This window comes from Ictidomys tridecemlineatus, chromosome 2 (genome assembly GCF_052094955.1).
Source record: "Ictidomys tridecemlineatus isolate mIctTri1 chromosome 2, mIctTri1.hap1, whole genome shotgun sequence".
NCBI lineage: Eukaryota > Metazoa > Chordata > Mammalia > Rodentia > Sciuridae > Ictidomys > Ictidomys tridecemlineatus.
Genome location: NC_135478.1, coordinates 13,514,913 through 13,534,458, shown reverse-complemented (window position 1 = coordinate 13,534,458; position 19,546 = coordinate 13,514,913). Strand labels below are relative to the sequence as shown.

At 54.7% G+C, this 19,546-nt stretch overlaps 1 protein-coding gene across 1 annotated transcript in view; it reads right to left on the bottom strand.

Annotated features, from left to right (window-relative positions):
- The window catches only part of Nwd1 (NACHT and WD repeat domain containing 1), a 61,973-nt gene that overhangs the window by 23,836 nt on the left and 18,591 nt on the right, over nucleotides 1-19,546 (bottom strand). The window contains exons 6-11 of the mRNA XM_078037756.1: nucleotides 12,058-12,261; nucleotides 10,567-10,726; nucleotides 8,661-8,778; nucleotides 7,274-7,432; nucleotides 1,987-2,184; nucleotides 203-325 (exon numbers count right to left, since the gene is read on the bottom strand). Of these exons, the coding sequence (XP_077893882.1) occupies nucleotides 203-325; nucleotides 1,987-2,184; nucleotides 7,274-7,432; nucleotides 8,661-8,778; nucleotides 10,567-10,726; nucleotides 12,058-12,261 (962 nt within the window). The remainder of the gene's footprint in view (nucleotides 1-202; nucleotides 326-1,986; nucleotides 2,185-7,273; nucleotides 7,433-8,660; nucleotides 8,779-10,566; nucleotides 10,727-12,057; nucleotides 12,262-19,546) is intronic.

Here is a 19,546-nt window from a genome sequence, read left to right as displayed (position 1 = left end):
ATCTGAATTACCGACCCGCAGAGGATGAGCTGAAGAAGCAGCGTATCTGTCGCTGTGTATCGTGAAGCTTTGTTACGCAGCTCTAGCTGCCTGGTGCAGGACATGAGACCAGCTTTAATACAGAGAAGTGAACCTGTGGGGAGGTTGCTGTGGGACACGAGGAAGATGCTGACCACACCACCCCACCCTTGCTGAGCCTCACCCGTGTGTCCTGTTAGAATGTGGACCACCTGCTGCTCCTCCATGTCCCACACAGCCACGAGGCCATCCTGGGTGCCGACCACCAACAACTTCTCTTCCAGGCTCCACGCCATGGCGGTGATACCTGTAGCCATGCAGAAGAGATGGCCTCAGTGCCCGTGTCCAGGTGCCCAGCCAGGGGATCCTCTGGAGAGCCCCCACTTCACAGTTAGAAAACCAAGGCACAGACAGACTCAGCCCCTTGTCCAGAGTCACATGGGAGGAGGCAGCAGAGCCAGGGTTCTGTAGCTGGGGTCGTCAGGTGCCAGACCAAGGGGCTTGCTGTGACACTGTGTTGCCGTGGGTCAGAGGAAGGACTAAACCCAGCCTGTCCTTGGTGGTTCTCACCCAGGGTGATTCCGTCCCCCAGGGGACAGTGAGTGATGTCTGGAGACATATGGGGATGTCACCACTGGGAACAAAGGTGCTATTGGCATCTGTGAGTGGGGATCTGCTCGACTCCCTAGGACACAATAGGGTCCCCAAGTCTTGGAGTGGCTTTCCCAGGAAGCTTGAACCTGGTTGGGGGCTGGAACATTGCCAGGCCCCCATAGAAGTATCCAGGTTCTTGCCCAGGCCTCAAAGTGCTAGTCGATAAGACAAGAGCAGAAATGATAATTTCTGCCTCCAGGTCATTCTACTTTATTTAAGTCACTGTTATATTTAAGTCACTGTTATATTTAAGTCACTGTTATTTTGGTTTCTGTCACAACATCTGAACCTGTATCCTGACAAAGGCACAGTCTATCCCACTAAACCAACTTCAGCCTCAGAATCCTCAGCCCAGCCCTCTAGTGGCCGCCCCTGAAGGGATTCCTCCACGTGTCCCACTCAGCATCCCAGGACGCCTCTTTTGGAAACAAGGGCCTGGGAAGTGTGACTTTCTCTACCGGGTCCTGGGGTACCGAAAGAGCCTTGCTGGTAACAGCCCGGCATCTGACCCCTGAGCTGATAGAGATGTCACAGTGAGAATGAGGAATCGTAGGTGAGCAGATAAAAGGAAGGCGGCTGAGACGGGTGGGTGAGCGGAGCGCAGGTCGGTGGGTGAGCCATGGTGAGTGGAGGGAGAGGTGGGGGCGGGAGAGGAAGAGTCAGGTCATAGGTGGCCTGCAAGCTGACATGGGGCAGGGTGTGGCTGGTGGGGTCAGGCGAAGATGGCAGAGGAGGGGTTGAGTGGACAGACAGATGAGCCCCTGGGTAGGAGGGTGGGATCAGAGGAAGCAGGGATGGCTTGGGGAGGGAGGGTGGAAGGGAAGATGGAGGGCAGGTGGGCGGTGGGTGGACAGGAAGGTTGGTGGGGAGATGGGAGGGAGGAAGGATGCATGGACAGATGGAAGAACCAAGGATAACGAGTCAATGACCTGCCCTGGGTCCTCTTCTCCCGTGACCCTCTGGGGCCCCGCGGCCGCCTGCAGTTCTGTCAGCCTCTTGGGGCCACCAGGCACCAATCCCTAGCCCCCAGGCTTCCCAGCACAAGCCTGGGAACTGCAGCCACTCAGGGCAGTGGCACGGGGCTCTCTGGGAGGGGACCTTGGAGGCACCCTCTGGCAGCGGGCTCATTAGCAGCATTTACACCAGTAATCTCCAGCCGCTGGGGACAGAAGCGGAGCCAGCAGGAGACAGCCAGGGCTTGCGCTGATAGCGCCCACGGGGCTCCTCACTGGCGGCAGGCGCAGCCCCAGCACCTGCCGCCTGCCGGGTGGAAGGCAGGGGCCTGGCGGGATTTGCTACGCTGGGGACACTCACCTTTGTGACAGCCCGTGAGGGCTGCCCGCAGGGGCCCCCCCGGGGGCTGGAGGAATCCTGCAAGGGGCACCAGCACAGGATGCGGGCACACCCGGAACCAGCTCTGGGCCTGCTGGCACAGCTGCCCCACCAGCGCGGGGTGGGACGCGGCGAAGAAATGGAGTCTGGCCAGGAGTTCGGTGTACAGGACGCTCCTGTCTGCAAGGGGGTGCGGTGAAGGTCGGTGGGCCGCCCCTCCACCCAGGCCCCGCCCCTCCAGCCCAGGCCCCCCCTCCAGCCCAGGCCCCGCCCCTCCAGTCCAAGGCCCCGCCCCTCCAGCCCAGGGCCCACCCCTCCACCAAGGCCCCGCCCCTCCAGTCCCAGGCTCCACCCTTCCAGACCAGGCCCCGCCCCTCCAGGCCCACCCCATGCTCAGGTTGGACCTCAGTTGCGATTTGGTTGACAATGAACATCCATCCATCCATCCATCCATCCATCCATCCATCCGCAGTGCTGAGACTCGAACCCAGGGCCCCACATGTGCTCACGGGCAAGCACTCTGCCATTGAGCCCAGCCCAGGCTCTGGGTTTCTTTTGATCTCCCCACCACCCTAGCCCTCAGCTTCCCAGAACAAAGACGCATCTGCCTTGTCTGTGGCTGTGTTTGAAAAGCCCAGAACAACACAGGCCCCGATCGTTTCCCCAGCAAGTCCCAGGGTACCGCACCGTGCTCCTCAACTTACGATGGGGCCTCACCCTTGAAACCCATCATAAGTTGAAAATGCAAGTGGGAAGCGCGTGGAGCCCACCACGCCCCTGAACATCCCGCTCCAGCCCTCCGTGGGGGCCCCGTTGTCTCCCCTCGGGACCGCCATCACGAGAGGATCAAGCCACTGCCAATGACTGGAAATAAAGATTGAAATTCAAGTGTGAAGTGTCTGCGGATGCGCGTCAAGCGCACCACCTAGAATCAAACCAGCACAAGCTGGGGACCGTCTGGAGGCCGGGGGACCTGTACCAGCCTGGACGACTCAGAACAGCAGCACTGCACCCCCTCACAGCTGTGGGGCCAGCAGCCTGAGATCAGGGGTTGGCATGGCAACGCCCCCTCCATAGGCTCCAAGGGCCACTGTCACTGTCTGGTGGCTCCAGGGACTTCTTGGCTGTAGCTACTTAATAGTCACTTGTCCAGCGATTAGCAGGTAAATATATATTTTTTTTGGGGGGTGGGCTGATTTTCCTGCCTGCTACACGGAAGTACTATCATTATTATTCCAGGTTTAGAAAGGGGGAAATGAGGTACAGAGAGGTTAAGTGACTTGCACAAGGTCACACAGAGAGTAAGAGAAGGAAATCTGACCCCCAAAAGTTTGATTCCAATGCCCTTAGTAACAAGACCAGGTGATAGGTGGCACGGATATGGCAAGAGTGTGTTACCCAAGGTTTTATGTGTTGAAATGTATCCCAACTGTGAGGTATTAAGGCAGTATTTATCTTGATAGTTGAGTTGATTGGCTCTACCTTAAATTGTTAACAGAGTATTAACAGAGAAAACAGAATCTGACCATGTTGTTTAGAGGTGGGACCTTTGGAAAATGATTTAGATTAAATAATGCCATCAGTGGAGAGTCCCATGATTCAAGAGGGAGGAAAGCCAGAGAACACATTCCCATTCCCTGTCTCTCCCCATGTGATGCTCTGAACCACTTCAGGATTCTGCCAGCAAGAAGGCCATCGACCTTGGATCAGAACTGTGAACCAAGACAAACCTCTTTTCTTTATAAAGTAGCCTGTTTCAAGTATTTCATTACAGTAACAACAACAACAAAGACTAATATATCAGATATGCTGAAGTTAGATTGTTTGTTCTGAGCCTGTCGTTGGCACTTTCTAACCATGGAGCCTGGGAAAATGACAAGAATTCCTTGGGCTTTGGCATGCTGGTGGTTCCATGGGTAGAATGGGGGACAGACCTGGGACCAGAAGTGAATGTGGCATTTACTGCAGATGCAAAATTTAAGGTAGAGCCAATCAACTCAACTATCAAGATAAATACTGCCTTAATGCATTTAAAAAAAAAATCAAAATCAATGGTCCTCAAACCTGTGATTAACAAAATAGTAACTTTTTCAATAAGATCAGAGCAGGGGCTATAGGGAAATCTCTGACTCCTACTCAATTTTCCTTTAAACCTAAAAATGCTAAATAAATAAGTAACTAAAGTCTACTGAAACACACACAGGATCAGAAGCGACTCTGTTGGACCCTGAGGCAAAAGGGGGCAATCAGGATGGACGCCTTGGGGTTATTCGGATGGGTATCCCCGTCCCCAGCTTGTGGAGCGTTCAGGGCTGTCCCACAGCGCCCCCTGGTGGTGACAGTTATTCCTGTCTAGGGTGAGCCGCGGGTAGTCAAGGGGTTTGCAAAGATCTTGCTAGGATTTGGACTTTTAATCTTCCCTTGGACTGGGAAGTCACCCCAGGGAGGCTTACAGTTCCTGGGGAGCACCTCTTACATTGTCATTCTTTGTAGACAGTTCCTTGTGCTGTTCCATGGGAGAGAGAGAAAGTGGTAAGTGAGCCGGGACAGAGCTTCACCATCCCTGGACCTCAGAAGGAGCTGGCTCTGCACCTGGGACAAGGGCAGGCGGTCAGTAGGGGTTGCACGGTGCACGAGACAAGTGTAACCAAGCGCACAGACAGCAGCTTCTGTTTAATTCTGCATTTTTCTGATGATGAGGACCCTGGCCAGGTGCAGCAATGCCTCATCCAAGGTCTTTCACATCAGCAATATTGATGCTCTCCTGGGACAGTGACAGAACCCTGATGGCACCACAGGGACAGGCTCTGCATGAATGGACTCACATACCCTTCCACAAAGCCCTCGGTGGGACGACTGATGAGCATTCTCGTTTTGCATATGGGGAAATGGAGGACTGACCAGGAGGTAAATGCAAGGACAGAGAGGATTTCAGTTAAGTGGCAGAGCCAAGATTTCAACTGACACATGGGGTTCGGAATCCATGTTCATGGCCAGGTCTGGTCTTTGGGACAGGGATGGAAATGTGGCAGTGAGCAAAGGAATGGTACCATTATTCTCATTAAGCACAGAGTCCGGCATGGCAGACGTGATGCAAAAGAAAACCATTAGCAAGGATAAGTAAGAGTGAAGACAGGTGTGGTGGTGCACGCCTGTAATCCCAGCTTCTTGGGAGGCTGAGGCAGGAGGATTGCCAGCCTCAGCAATTTAGCAAAGCCCTCAGCAATTAGCAAGATCCTGTCTCAAAAAGAAAAAAAAGAAAAAAGAAAGAAAGAAGAAAGGAGAGAGAGAGAGAGAGAGAGAGAGAGAGAGAGAGAGAGAGAGAGAGAGCATGAAGACAGATGGAAACAGGGCAGTGGTTGAAAATGCAGAGGCCCCGGAAACAGGAGGGTGTCAAGCTGGCAAATCCCAAGCAGGACCCCCAGGATGTCCTGTGCTATGGCCAGGCTTGGTCATTCCCAGCACCGTCTGGAGAGAAGCAATCAGCTCAAGGACTTTCACAGACCAAGAAGAACACTCTGCAAGGGAGTCCCAGGCCACCACTCATCCATCCCCAGGCCACCATGGAGAGGCGCTTTGGCTATGGGGACTTAAACCTCTGTGACCACCTCCTTCCTCCACACACTCCCTTCACAATTTATCACCCGTTGTTAAACTGGTATATAAGTCCCCGGATCTCGCCACATCTTTGGGCTTTTTCATGTTTTCTGTGAAGTTTTCGTGCACACACAGTTAATATCCGTCTGTCTTTTCTCCTGCTCAGCTTTTGTTAGTTTAATTCCCAGGCTCCCAGGCACTGAATATCCAAGGGTAGAGGGAAAGTTGTTCTTGTTTGATTGTAAAATGGTCCATCCCCTGGGGCTCCGTGGTGGAGCGCCCACCTAGCACGCGTGAGGCCCTGGGTTCCATCCTCAGCACCACATAAAAATAAATAAATAAAATAAAGGTATTGGGTCCATCGACGACTGAAAAAAGTACAGTCCCTGTGAGAAGTGGTGCACAATTCCTCAAAAAGTTAAACAGAATCACCCCAAGAATCAGCAATTCCACTTCTGGGAACAAACTCAAAAGGGTGGAAGGCAGAGTCTCAAAGAGAGACATCTGCCACTTGACATATTCAGCGTACTCACGGCTGCCCGAGATGGAAGGAAGCCAAGCAACCACCTCGGACAGATGCATGGAGACACAAAATGCAGAGGACACGCGGTGGGGTGTGATTCAACCAGAAAAGGAAGGAAATCCTGACTCAGGCCCCCGTGTAGATGAACCCCGAGGACATGCACTCAGTGCCGTCACTCAGGGAGAGGACGAGGCCACGGCCGCACACCGTAGTGTGAGGTGCACCTCGTCTTGGACACTAAGCAGGTCCAGCCAGGCTGGCACTCGGCTGGGAGCAGGAAAGGACAGTGGGCCCGGGAGTCACCGAAGCCACCCAGACAGGATGCAAAACGGTGGGTGCCCCAGGGCTGGGAGGCGTCTAAAGCCCACATCTCCTGGAGCCGGAGTTTCAGCTTGGGAAGGTGGAAGAGGAGTGCAGACGGTGGTGGAGGTGGTCAGACACACGCGTGGACTCCTCACGCCACCCAACCAAACACTTAAAAATGGTGAAGGTGGTGAAATTTGCTACATGTAATTTGCCTATGTTTTTTTTGATGTTATTTTTTAGTGGTAGTTGGACACAATACCACTATCTTATTCATTTATCTTCATGTGGTGCTGATGACCCAACCCAGGGCCTCGCACGTGCTAGGCGTACGCTCTACCACTGAGCCACAACCTCAGCCCTTGCTATAATTTTTTAAAAAAATAGTGTTTAGCGTGTGTGAGGTTCTGGCTTTAATACCGCAGCACCAAAAATGTTAAATTGAATTCAAAATGAAACTTGAAAAACACTCAAACGAAACAGCATCACAGGCAGAGCAACAGGATCTAGAGAGATTCTCCAAGGTCTGGGGAAGGGTCGGAAAAATGCAGCCTGAGGTCCAGACCCAGGCTGAGTCAGCAGTTAACAGTTTTTGTAGGTCCCTGTGTTGCTATGCAACCGATGACAAGAAACCATGAGCCCCCGTAAAGCTCAACGTTGTTGCCCCCCAAAAAACAATTCACATCTTTCTCATTTTCGTAATTTTCTCTGAGTTAATCATTGTCCTTGATGGCTATTATCATACTTTGAATTTCACCAATGAAAAATCTGTGGGGATCTTTTTTGTCTTCTTAAGAACAGACATGCCAGGCCGCGAAGAGACCCCCAGCCGGGCAGCGGACTCACCCATGCCTCGGAGCTCCAGGGCAGGGCGGCAGAGCTGGAGGGCCTCCCGGACCAGGCCGACCTCGGGGGAGTCCACGTGAGGGGCACACATGTCAAAGTCATCCAGCAGGCTCTCGATGCCCCCGGAGATGGCGCGGCAGCAGATCCAGCTCATGCTACCTGTGGGGAGACGCAGACGGGGTGTGGGAAGCACGCACCTCCCGCCGGCTCCCCGGAGGGGGAGAGGCCCCTCTGCGTCTCTCCCGGGGGCTCTCAAGCTCAGCAGCACTGGCACCGGGGGCTGGACCACCCTCCTGGGTGGTGGGCAAGCTGTGCACCGCAGGCTACAGAGCCCAACCCTGGCCTCCACCCCCAGACGCCAGCAGCATCTCCACCCTCCAATGTGACTGATGTAACCGTCAAATGCGTCTCCCGAGGGGCAGAAAACCCCTGGTTCAGAATCACAGGAATCAACAAGTGAGTGGACGCATTCCGGGACAGACAGGTGGAGAAAGAAACACGGATAGATAGATGGGCATGTCTTGGCAGGTGGATGGAGAGATCCACAGAAAGATGGACGGATGGATAGATGGATAGAAAATAGAGATGGCTGGCTGGCTAGTTGGAAGGATGGATGGAGGCGGGGGTAAGGGGATGAGTGGATGCGTGCGGCCAGGGATGTGCAGAAAGACGATTCAGAAAGATGGCTGACTGGCTGGCGAGACAGATGGAGAGATAGACGACATCTTTGAGGCACTGGGGATTAAACTCGGGGCCTCACACATGCTAGGCAGGTGTTCAACTAATGATCCACATCCCCACTGCCAGACAGACAGACAGACAGGCAGAAAGATGGACGGATAGACATAAAAAAATGGATAGGTGGCCGGGCGCAGTGGTGCGTGCCTGGAATCCCAGCAGCTCAGGAGGCTGAGGCAGGGGGATCGAAAGTTCAAGGCCAGCCTCAGCGTCTTAGTGAGGCCCAAAGCAACTTAGCCAGACTCGGTCTCTAAATAAAATAAATAAATAAAAAGGGCTGGGGGCATGGCTCAGTGGTAAAGCAACTCTGAGTTCAGTACAAAAAGAAAACATGCTGGTTGGACAGACACATGCACACCTAGGTGGATGGACAGACAGACCACCGAGGTGGCAGCGCTGGCAGCAGCTCATCCTCTGTGGTGGGGGTGTCCTGTGCACTTCGCAGTGTCAAGAGGCACCCCCGGATCACCAGGTTTGAGCAGCACCCCGACACACAGACACATGTGACAACTGTGGACCTGTCAGGGACCCTGGAGTGCAGAAGCCCCCTGCTGCAGAACCTCTGCAGGGTCTCTGCCCTGCCCTCTGCCCCTCCCAGAAGGCAGGCGCGTGGCAGAGCAGTGGGGACCTGTGGTCCCCCGGGCCTTACCCAGCACCTCCTGCTTCAGCTCCTCCAGGCGCCCCGAGTGCAGCAGGTGATGGGGCAGCTCCTTCAGCTTCCGCTGGTTTGCCACCGTGTCCGAGAACCACAGGGGCTGCGGGGCCACCTGGCGGAGGAGAAGAGAGGCTGGCAGCTGGCGCCTGGGTGCAAGGTCACTCACTCACTCCACCAACAGGGCCAGGACAGGCACCAGACAGTGCTGGGGCAGGGGCACAGAGATAGACCACAGCCCCCCACAAACAGGATTGGGGCAAAGGGAGGGACCTGGGCTCAGCAATCTAAGCCCCAGGGAGGCAGCCCTTCCTGAGAGAATAAGGTTTCCTGAAGGTGCAGGCGGCAGACCTGGGCCTGCAAAAATGGGTGGGAAAACAATGGCATTGCTGGGAGCCACGGCGGGGGCCTGCAGACTGGAGAGGGATGAAACCTTGGAAGGCTCCCCAGAGGAAGAGGTTTTGGGGCTGAGCCTTGAGATGGCGGAGAAGCAAAAACAGGGCATGACATCCATGCTAAGGATGCCCAGGCTCCTGCTCCCAGACAGTGAGGGAGAAGACCAGAGGAAAAGCACAGAGGAACGGTAAGGCAGGTCTTCCCGGGTGTGGGCACGGGGCGGTTTTTATTCTCGACGTCAAGAGTCTCTGCGCTTCACATAATTGCAAGGTACTCTTGTCACTAGAAAATCACATAAGTGGGCTGGGGATGTGGCTCAAGCGGTAGCGCGCTCGCCTGGCATGCGTGCGGCCCAGGTTCGATCCTCAGCACCACATATCAACAAAGATGTTGTGTCCGCCGAGAACTAAAAAATAAATATTAAAAAAATTCTCTCTCTCTCTCTTTAAAAAAAAAATCACATGAGCATTATTTTTTTAAGTGCCTGATGATACACTTAGGAACCTCATGACTGGAAATAAGATTGTACCATGGAATTCACAGAGGAAAATGTCTAATCCCCAAGAAACAGATGGACAGACAGACAAAAAAAATAGCCACAGTGGTCTCTCGTGTCCATGGGAGATTGGCTCCAGGACCCTTTGGATACCACAATCCAAGGATACCCAAGTCCCTTACAGAAAATGGCAGAGAACCTACTCCTCCCCACAGACTAAGTCATCTCTAGATGACGTAGAACACTGGGTGCAAATGCCACGTACACAGTTGTCACTCTGAATTGTTCAGGGAGTAGTGACAAGAATATGAAGTCGCATGGTCAATGCAGGTGCCTTTTTTTGGAATTTTTATGGTACTGGAAATTGAGCCCAGAATCACTCTACCTCTGAGCTACTTCCTCAACCCTTCTTTTTAAGTGATTTATTTTGAAGCTGGGTGCGGTGGCTTGAGAGGCAGAGACAGGGGGATTGCAAGTTCAAAGCCAGCCTCAGCAACTTAGTGAGGTCCTAGGCAACTTAGCAAGACCCTGTCTCTAAATAAGACAAAAAAAAAAAAAGGGGGGGGGGCTGGGGATGTGGCTTAAGTGCCCCTGGATTCAATCCCTGGTACCAAAAATAAATAAGAAAGTGATATATTTGGAGACAGGGCCTTGCTCAGTGGCCCAGGTGGGACCAGATTCCATTTTTATTTTAAAATATGTTTCAACTGTGACCGGTCCAACCTGCAGACGGAGAACCAGGCTGCGGCTTGGGGGCGGGGAGAACTGTTAGGCTTCCCGAGGACTCGGTCCCAGGGGGTGAGTGAGAACCCTGAGACGCCAGGACTGGGTGCAGTGTTAACTGTGGGGGTTCCCCCTTTGGAAAGTTGGGCTCCTCCAAATCATGGAGGAGGCAGCTCGCATGGGGAGGGAGGAGAGGTCGTGGGGAGGGCCTGAGAGTGGGGAGCACGGGGAGGAGGAGGGAGTCCACCCGGCCCGGCCAGGCGGTGGGGAGCAGGCCTGTCACCTCACCTTGCGGTCCAGGTTCAGGGGCTTCCCCACCAGCGGCAGGGTGATGAGCTTCTTGGTGCCCTGGCTCCAGGCCCCTGAGAAGAAGTCGGCCAGGACGCGGTGCCTCTCGGCTTCCTCAGGCCCAGACAGGTAGCGCTCCCAGACCACCTCAGCCAGCTGTCTGCGGGGAGGGACACCGGCTGACGGCCCGAGGGCACAGCAGGCTCAGAGGCAGCCACCCGTCTTCCAGGAGCCGCTTCCAAACCCCAGTCCGTCCCACCCCAGCCTTGGGTGCGTGCAGGGTCTGGCCACTGCCCGCCAGATGCCTTGCTCCGCGCGTATCTGCAAATGGGCCGTCTTGTTTTCCCTTAAATAAATGGACTTTTAAAAGAAGCCTCGGGTACTTCAATAGGTTAAGAATAAAATCATAAATTCTCACATGACCCAACAAGCCCACTTGGGTATGGACCCAAAGAACCCCAAACCGGGTTCAGACAGAAACTTGAAGAGCAGGCACGGTGGCACCTGTCTGTGGTCCCAGCCACTTGGGAGGCTGAGGCAGGAGGATCGCTGGAGCCCAGGAGTTCAAGGCCAGCACAGCCTGGGCAACGCGACGAGACTCGGTCTCCAAAACGTAAAAGAAAAGAAGACAAACACACACGTTCCTTCAGCACTGTCTGCGATAGTTAAAAAGTGGAAAGAAACCGCTGTCCCTCAGCAGGTGGCCCGGTTGACAGAGGTGGTGCAGCCACACAGGGAACGTCACCTGGTCATAAAAAGGAGGAAGCGCTGACACAGGCCACAGCGTGGACGAGCTTTGAAAACATGACCCTGAGTGACAGAAGCCAGGCACAGTGTGTGACTTCGTGGACATGACAGGTCCGGAACAGGTGAATCCAGAAAGACAGAGCCAGACCAGTGGCTGCCAGGGGCTGAGGGGGCAGTGGGAGTGACTGCGGGTGGGGACAGGGGTCACCTTTGTTTTCCCCCCTTTGGTGGGGAGATTGAACCCAGGAGATTGAACAAAATATAAAATTTTTATATTTTGTTCAGACACAGGGTCTCACTGAGTTGCTTAGGGCCTTGCCGTTGCTGAGGCTGGTTTTGAACTCACGATCCTCCTGCCTCAGCCTCCCGAGGGCTCTGGGGGTCTCCTTCTGGTGAGATGGAAATAATCCAGAAGGACATGGAATCGATGGTCGGCAGCACAGAGAGTGCACGAAACACCGCTGAATCGTGCCTTTTAAACGGTGAATTGAGTGTTCCGTGGGTTTCATCTCAATTTAAAAAACGAGGGGCTGGGGGCACAGCTCAGAGGTAGAGCACTCGCCTGCCGTGCTGGAGGAGGAGGAGGAGGAGGAGGAGGGGGAGGAGGGGGAGGTTAGTATGTTAGAGGCCCTGGGGTGGAGGCCTGGAATTCCGAGCTAATTCCCTGGGAGTGGGAGGTCAAGAAGGAGCTGGACATTGAGTCCTGTTTTCGGGGCCCCAACCAGACGGTGTCACTGGACCTACCTGTGGGCGATGGCCAGGAGCGTGAGGCCGTCCACGGGTCTCCGGGCCAAGCAGTGGCCCAGGTCCCGACGAAGCCGCACCCACAGCAGGGGCGGGAAGCGCAGCAGCTCCTTGCTGGGGGGGGTCCAGTCCCGGTACACCACCTGCAGCACCTCATCGTCCAAGGACAAGACGTCTTTCAGCTCCGCCTCCGAGAGACCATGCCTGTGGGGAGGCCAGACGGGCTTGGATCACCTGGGACTTGTGCACGGAGGACGTGAAAGTCAGGAAAGGGAGACAGGCACCCCGACTGGGCGCCCCCACAGGCCCGGGATCAGCATTTGGGAGTTCCCCGGCAGGCACCAGGCCCCCGGGGCTGACCCACCTAGCCATCTCCTCTCTGTGCACATCTGTCCCCTGCTGGGGGCAGCCTGAGACCCAGCCCAGGGAGGGAGGAAGCGGTAACTCAGGAATTAACGCAGGAAACAACCGCTCCCGTTCCAACCCACCCCGGTCTTTCCTGGCCTAAGAAAAGGCCAGTCTCACCGTTTGGATCTGGAATGTCCTCTAAAGTGTCCATGCTGAAGGCTTGCAGCAAACTGAGGGGCCTGGGGGGCAGCGACTGGCTCCTGGGAGCTTTGGCCTCATCCGTGGACTAACCCACTGATGGACTCCTACTTTGGTGGCATTACTGGGAGGTGGTGCTTAGTAGGAGGACGAGGTCACCAGAGTCAAGCTCTGGAAGGCACATCCTGTCCCCACCGTTCCTCCGTCTCTGCTTCATGGTCACCACTACACCCTTCCGCCACGATGCTCTGCCTCACCTCAGGGCCAGAGCCACAGAGCCAGCGGACCCCACACCGGAGCCTCTGGGACCAGGGGCCAACCTTCCCTCCTCCACGTTGTCGCGGGATGAAGGCTAACTGATCCACCGAGTTAGAGGCAGGGCCATCTTTCAGGGGGCTGAGAAGATGAGTTCGGGGGCTAGAATTAGAGCAGGGGTTCCGAGTGACAGACGGGAGCGACCGCAGGATCTGCCAGAAGTTTCCTCAGGGATGGAAACGATCGCATGGAGGTCATGTCTCGGAGCAGGGGACGGAGGTGGTGTTTTTCTGTTTGCACCACGGGGTGTGGGGATCGCCCACGAAGGGTCAGCACGTTGGTTCAACAACCATTGATGGAGCATCGGCTGGTTGGAGGCACTGATCTCCCAGGGACAGAGAGCTAGACACTGGTGGTAACCCATTTTCTGTGGCCAATAACATGAGACCACAGACTGAGTACCTTGTTTAAAAAAAAAAAAAAAAACCCACAGCTGTCATCCCAGCGACTCGGGAGGCTGAGGTAGGAGGATCGCAAGTTCAAAGCCAGCCTCAGCAACTTAGAGAGCCCTTAGCAACTTCATGTATCAGGATGAAATATACAGGGCTGGGGATGTTGCTTGGTGGTTAAGCGCCCCTGGGTTCCATCCCCAGTGTCAAAAAAAAAAAAAAAAAGAAGAAAGAGGCTTGTCTTGGATCACGGTTCCTGTCCAAGGTCAAGGGGCCAGTTCCTGGGATGGTTTGGTTTTGTTTTGTTTCTGTGGTTCTGAAGATTGAACCCAGGGACACTCTACCATTGAGCTACATCCCCAGCCCTTTTAATTATAAGAAAGGGTCTTGCCAAGCCACTGAGACTGGCCTCCACCTCCTGAGAAGCTGGGATTAAAGGTGTGCACCACTGTGCCCAGCTGGTGATGGCCTTCCTGCAGGCAGAGCCCTGAGTGGCTGGAGACAGGGGGTGTGCCTGCTGGTCCCGTTCTCTCTCGGAGGCCCCACCCTGACGACCTGGCCCGTCCTCATCACCTCCCAAAGGCCCCCTCTGAACACCAGAGTCAGGTGAAACTTCCAGTCTTCTAATTCTGCACGACGGGATTAATGTCAACGCGTGAATCCTCGGGGACCTGCCAGCCGTATCCACATTAGAGCAGATCCTGCCTGAGTCTCTCTGGGCTGCAGCAGAAACACTGTAGACTTGGGGCCTAAACCACAAACACTCTTTCTCCTAGTTCTGGAAGCTGGCAAGGCCAAGACCCAGGTGCCCCAGATCTGGTGTCTGGAAAGGACCGGCTTTCTGGCTGGTGAATGACATCTTTTTGCTGCGTCCTCACGGGGCAGAAGGAGGCAGGAGCTCTCTGGGGCCTCTGTTACAAAAGCACTAATCCAGTTCCTGACCCGGTCACCCCTCAAAGCTCCACCCCCTAATCCCATGCCCTGGGGGTAGAACTCCACTGGTGAATTTGGGGGAGACCCAGACATTCAGACCATGCCGCATCCGCGGGTGCAGGGAGCCAGGCGGGAAACACACACCAGGCAGCCGGGCACTGTGGCCCATTCCTGCCGTCCTAGGTGGGCAACTTAGTGAGACCCTGTCTCAAAAGAAAGTGTCAAAAAAGGGGCTGAGGGCGGAGCATTTCCACGTCCAATCCCCAGCAGCACAAAATCAAAAGGAAACCAACCCACAAAACTATAGAGAGCTTGAGCAGCTCCAGGCACCAGGAGGAGGTGAGCGACAGGCAAGGTGAGGGGCAGGGGCCAGGCGCCTGAGCAGAGGGGCCTAGCCGGGCTGGGGTGGGAGGGAGGAGGGCAGGAGCAGGTCTCAGGTCACAGCGCTCCAGGCCAGGGACAAGGTGGCAGAGCTGCAGGACCTTGGGAAGGAGCTTGGATCCTTTCCTAAAAGTACCTGGAGGCCCCCGCGTGCTTCACCAGGGCAGAAGCGCGATCTGGTGGGTGGTTTGAAGTTCTTACTTTTAAGGGGTAAAGTCAAAAACGCACGCATGCGCATTCCCCGCAGCTGGCTGGCTGCAGCCTTAAAGTGGGAGGGACCCAGCTGTGGCTGGGGTATTCACGAGGAATCACAGAGGAAGGGGGAACAGGCACCCACGGCGGGTTTCAGCCACGGAAAGATGCGGGCTACGACCTGGGTGAACCTCAAAAATGCGATGCTGAGTGACAGAAGCCAGAGGCCCAGGCCACCCGGCACATGATTCCGTTGTGTGAAATGTCCACAGCAGGATCCAGGCCCAGGACGCAGATCAGGGACTGGAGATGTGGAAAAGCAGAGTGATTACCCAACAGGCGTGGACTTCGTCCTTTTGGGGATGGAATGTTCTGGATCTAGATGGAGGTGGCAGTTGCATGACACCCAACGTGCTCAGAGTCACTGAGGTGTTCACTCTTAATGGTCAATTTTCAGTTATGGGAATTTTTCTTTAATTACAAAAATCAAAACCTTCTTCCCCTCCTGCTAAATCAGTGAGGATTCCCGCATCAGCTCCCTGGACTGGACTGGGATCCAGGCTTCACACTCAGCAGGGCAGGGAATGCAAGGCTCAGCCTGGCCCCGGACTCCCCACAGCTGCCCTAGGGGGTGTGCACCCCACATCCATGGCCCCTTGCCCAGGGGAGGGAGCAGGGCACCAGGGGAGTGCGTGTCCTGACCACAGCATTTCTCAGCTCTGCGCTGTTGACATTGGGGCCCAGATCACTCTTCAAGGTGGACATCCTGTGCACCATAGGAAGCTTCTGCATGCCTGGCCTCCCCCACCAGGTGCCAGTAGCATGGTAGATAGACAGGAAGATAGATGGACAGACAGAAAGATAGATACAATAGTCTACATTTGGGATCCTAAATGTTCCCCCAAGACCCACATGTTAAAGGCGTGATGCTTTGGGAAGTGGTGGTACTAGAGTGGGCCGCTGGGAGATCCTGCAGTCGCCTGGGCATACGCGGCCCTTCACTCGCCTTCTCCTCCCCGCCACGAGGTGAGCAGCTGTGCTCTGCCGCGTGGGCTGCCTCACCTCAGGCCCAAAGCAACACAGCCAACTGGTCGTGGACTAGAACTTCCAACGCTCTAAGCCCAAATAAACCTTTCTTCTGTCTTCCATCTTTGAGCACCTCAGGTATTTTGTTACAGTGATGAAAAGCCAACTGACACAGATATATGGAGACTCGGATAAATACAGACAGATAGAATTGCTAGAAAGACTGACAGACGGTCTCTAACATGGTCACTCCTCGGTCCCCACTCTCTATACTGACAACATTTGGTCTGGATCTTTCTCTGTGATGGGGCTGTCCTGTGGACCATAGGATATTTAGGAACATTGCCGGCCTCCACCCACCATGTACCAGGAGTACGATAGACAGACAGGCAGATGGATAGACTGACAGATGGAAGGATGGATGATCAGACAGATGGATAGATGAACAGATAAATAGAGATAGAGATCATAGATGGATAGACAGAGATGGGACACACACACACACACACACACACACACACTTATATACATATACAAATTCTCTGTGGCGGGGCATGTTCCTGTGCATGTAGAATGCCGACCAGCATCCCTGGCCTCCTCCTCAAGACTCCGGAGCACCTCCTCCTCTGGGCGTGCAGGACAACTGGAAATGTCTGCACTTTCCCTCGGGTGAGAACCTCTGGTTTGGAGCTACCTTGCATCTGCCTGTGAGCCTCAACCATCCTGCCACACCAACTTCGTGTGAAAACATGACACATTTTCAGGGAGCTGCAGGCACCCAAATCATCTCCCTGACAGTCGCCTTTCATATATCACCTCCCCACCAGCCCTGGGAGGGGGATCCTACAGCCCATGAAATGCCCGGCTCTCCTGATTGGACCAGTCGTGGGGCCAAATAGGCCAACTAATTTCTGTCCCCCTTGGATTTTGGCATTGGGACGCAAAGATCAACCCAGTGAGATGATGTCAGGTCCATGCAGCCACCTGAAGCTCAAGGCAAGTGCAAGTTCCAAGGGAAAGAAAGGAAGATTCTAGAAGAGGAGCCAATGTCCACAGAGGACCCCAAGGGTGAATGGGCAAAAAATTAATACTCATGACTTTCTGGCTTCCCTGGGAGCCCTGCTTCCTCCGTGTAGACTCTCCAGCGTGGCCTGAGGGGCACCCTCTACCTGGGAACGTTCCCGTCTTGTCCACTTGTAGAGTCAGTGCAGCCACGACATCTCCCCCAACATGGAATCTGGTGTGGCCCTGTGATCAGCTGCAGGTGGCTTCGGACCCCTCCTTCCCCTTGGAATAAAGCCCTTAGTTCTCAACACTGGCTTGGAGGGGGGTTCAGTTTCTGGTGAACAAACAAAGAGACCCCCACCATATGGAGGAACTGTGGCAATGAAGAAAGATCCAGAATAGCAAAGACTGAGCGAGAGAAGACTGCCCCAGGAACGAGCGGAGCCACGCGGTCCAGGCGGTGCACTTGGACGTCTGGCCGGCCAGCCCGGCCCAGCTGCTTTGTTGCTCGGTGTCTGCTGACTGGCCTGACCCGGCCTCCAGGGGACGAGCTGGGTGCCCGGGTGCTTCTGAGGAGCACCCTCCAACTCCGCAGCTCCCCGCCTCTGCCTCCCCCCACACCTGGGCTCCCGGAGCAGGGTGACCCAGGGAGCTGCTGGGAGCCACAGCCCTGAGCACCTCATGGGCAGAGCCACCATCTAAACAGTCCTTCGCACAACGTGGTGACTTGACACGTGTGGGCTTTGGGTCATGGTCACCACAACCAAATAACCAACTCTGGTGGAGCTACCAGTGTGTGTGTGTGTGTGTGTGTGTGAGAGAGAGAGAGAGAGAGAGACTTAAGTTCTGCCCTCAGCAAATTGCAGGTCAACAGCACAGTATCATTGACCGCCGTCACCATGCTGAACATCACAACATCAGATCCTCGTTCTCAGAACTGAGTCTCTCTTTTTTCAATTGAACACAGAGGCGCTCTACCACTGAGTCACAGCCCATCCCTGTTTAGCACAGTTGCAGAGGCTGGCCTCAAACTTGAAATCCTCCTGCCTCAGCCTCCCCAGTAACTGGGATGACAGGCAGGCACCACCACGGCTGGTCTGATCCATCTTATGTCAGAAAGTCGACACCTTCTGACCAACATCTCACTATTCACCCACGCCCACCCCCGCCAAGCTCCTGGCACCCACCACTCTTCTCTCTGCTTCTTTAAGATTGTTTTTTTTTTCTTTCTTTCTCTGATTCTACAAACACATTGGGATTGGACTTTCCTTTTTGCCTGTGGTTGGTTCCGAAGCTACGAGCCTGGAGTTAAACTTAGACACCTCCTTGTGGCCAAGTCTTTGGAAAAGAGTGTCTTAAAAGTCTTTTTCTGAAACCTCTCTGCATACGTCTGCTTCATTACAGAGGGGGACATTGCAAAGTCTCAGCAGGAAAACCAACCAACCAACCCTCCCAAGAAAGGCTGAGCCTCACCCAGGTTTGGCTGGAGTGTCCCCATCCGGCCGCCCAGGAGGCACGCACCACAGGCTCCCAGCGGAGGTGTGATCCTGGGCTCGCAGCGTGGCCAGAGAGCTCAGGAGAAAGGGCTTCCCGGGATCAGAGTCTAATTCAATGGCAGACCCCGGGAGGGCCAAAGGCTGACTGCAGATAACAGGCCTGGACTCTTCAAGCAAAGAACATTCTTCAGAGGAAGAATGTTCCAGAAGAGAGGCTTCAGCAGACTGAACGTTGGTCTCCTCTAAACCCCATGTTGAAATGCTAACCCAGCGGGAATGCGACTGGAGCCTGGTAGAAAAGACCCCCAGCTCTCTCCCCGCCCTTCTGCCACCTGAGGACACAGGAAGTCGGGGCCCTCACCAGAGCCCGGCCATGCTGGCGGCCTGCCTCAGACTTCCAGCCTCTAGAACAGGGGAAAATGCAACCGTCCCTCAGGACCCACAGTGATGGGGTCCAGACCCCCAAGACACCAAAATACGCAGGTGCCCAGTCCCTTCTAGTCCCTTCTAGAACAGGCACAGGTTTGCACAGCCCTCCGTCATCTCCCTCAGTGACTTAGGAAACCTGAGGCCAATGCGCCGTGCTCAGCTGTCACACTGGCCAGGACGTCACGGCAGGACAAGGTCCGCACACAGTCGGTCCGCACACACGCGTCCTTCTGAACACCTGCAGCCGGCGGAAACCAGAGACACGGAACCCCGCGGCACAGAGAGCTGGCGGTGCCTCTGTTGGGACAGGCCACTCAGTCTGTGACACTTCAGTAAGCAGCCAACAGAGAACAAAGAGTCCCAACAACTAAATGGGATTCTGGGTCAGGGTGGGAGAGGGACCGCAATGAAGGACATTATGGGGACCTTGGCACGTTTGGATTGTGAAGTGCGTACTGAACATCATCGTGTCCACATTGATTTCTTAACCTCAGAATTGTCCTGTGGCAATGTGAGATTCCGACTGCTTTTGTTCTTGGGAACTGTGTGAATCATTCAGGAGGAAAACATCGGGGGGAAATTACATATGTGTGAGTTAATGTGTGAGTGACAGACCGCAGACAGATGACAGATGACAGGAGGATGCTAGAAAGATTGACAGATTGATACAGGATGGAAAAGATGACAGATAGGTAGGTAGAGGAGGGAAAGATACAGCTTATGTAGCAAATTGATGCAAACCGGTGATTCTGGGGGACTGTTCTTGACCAAGGCCTA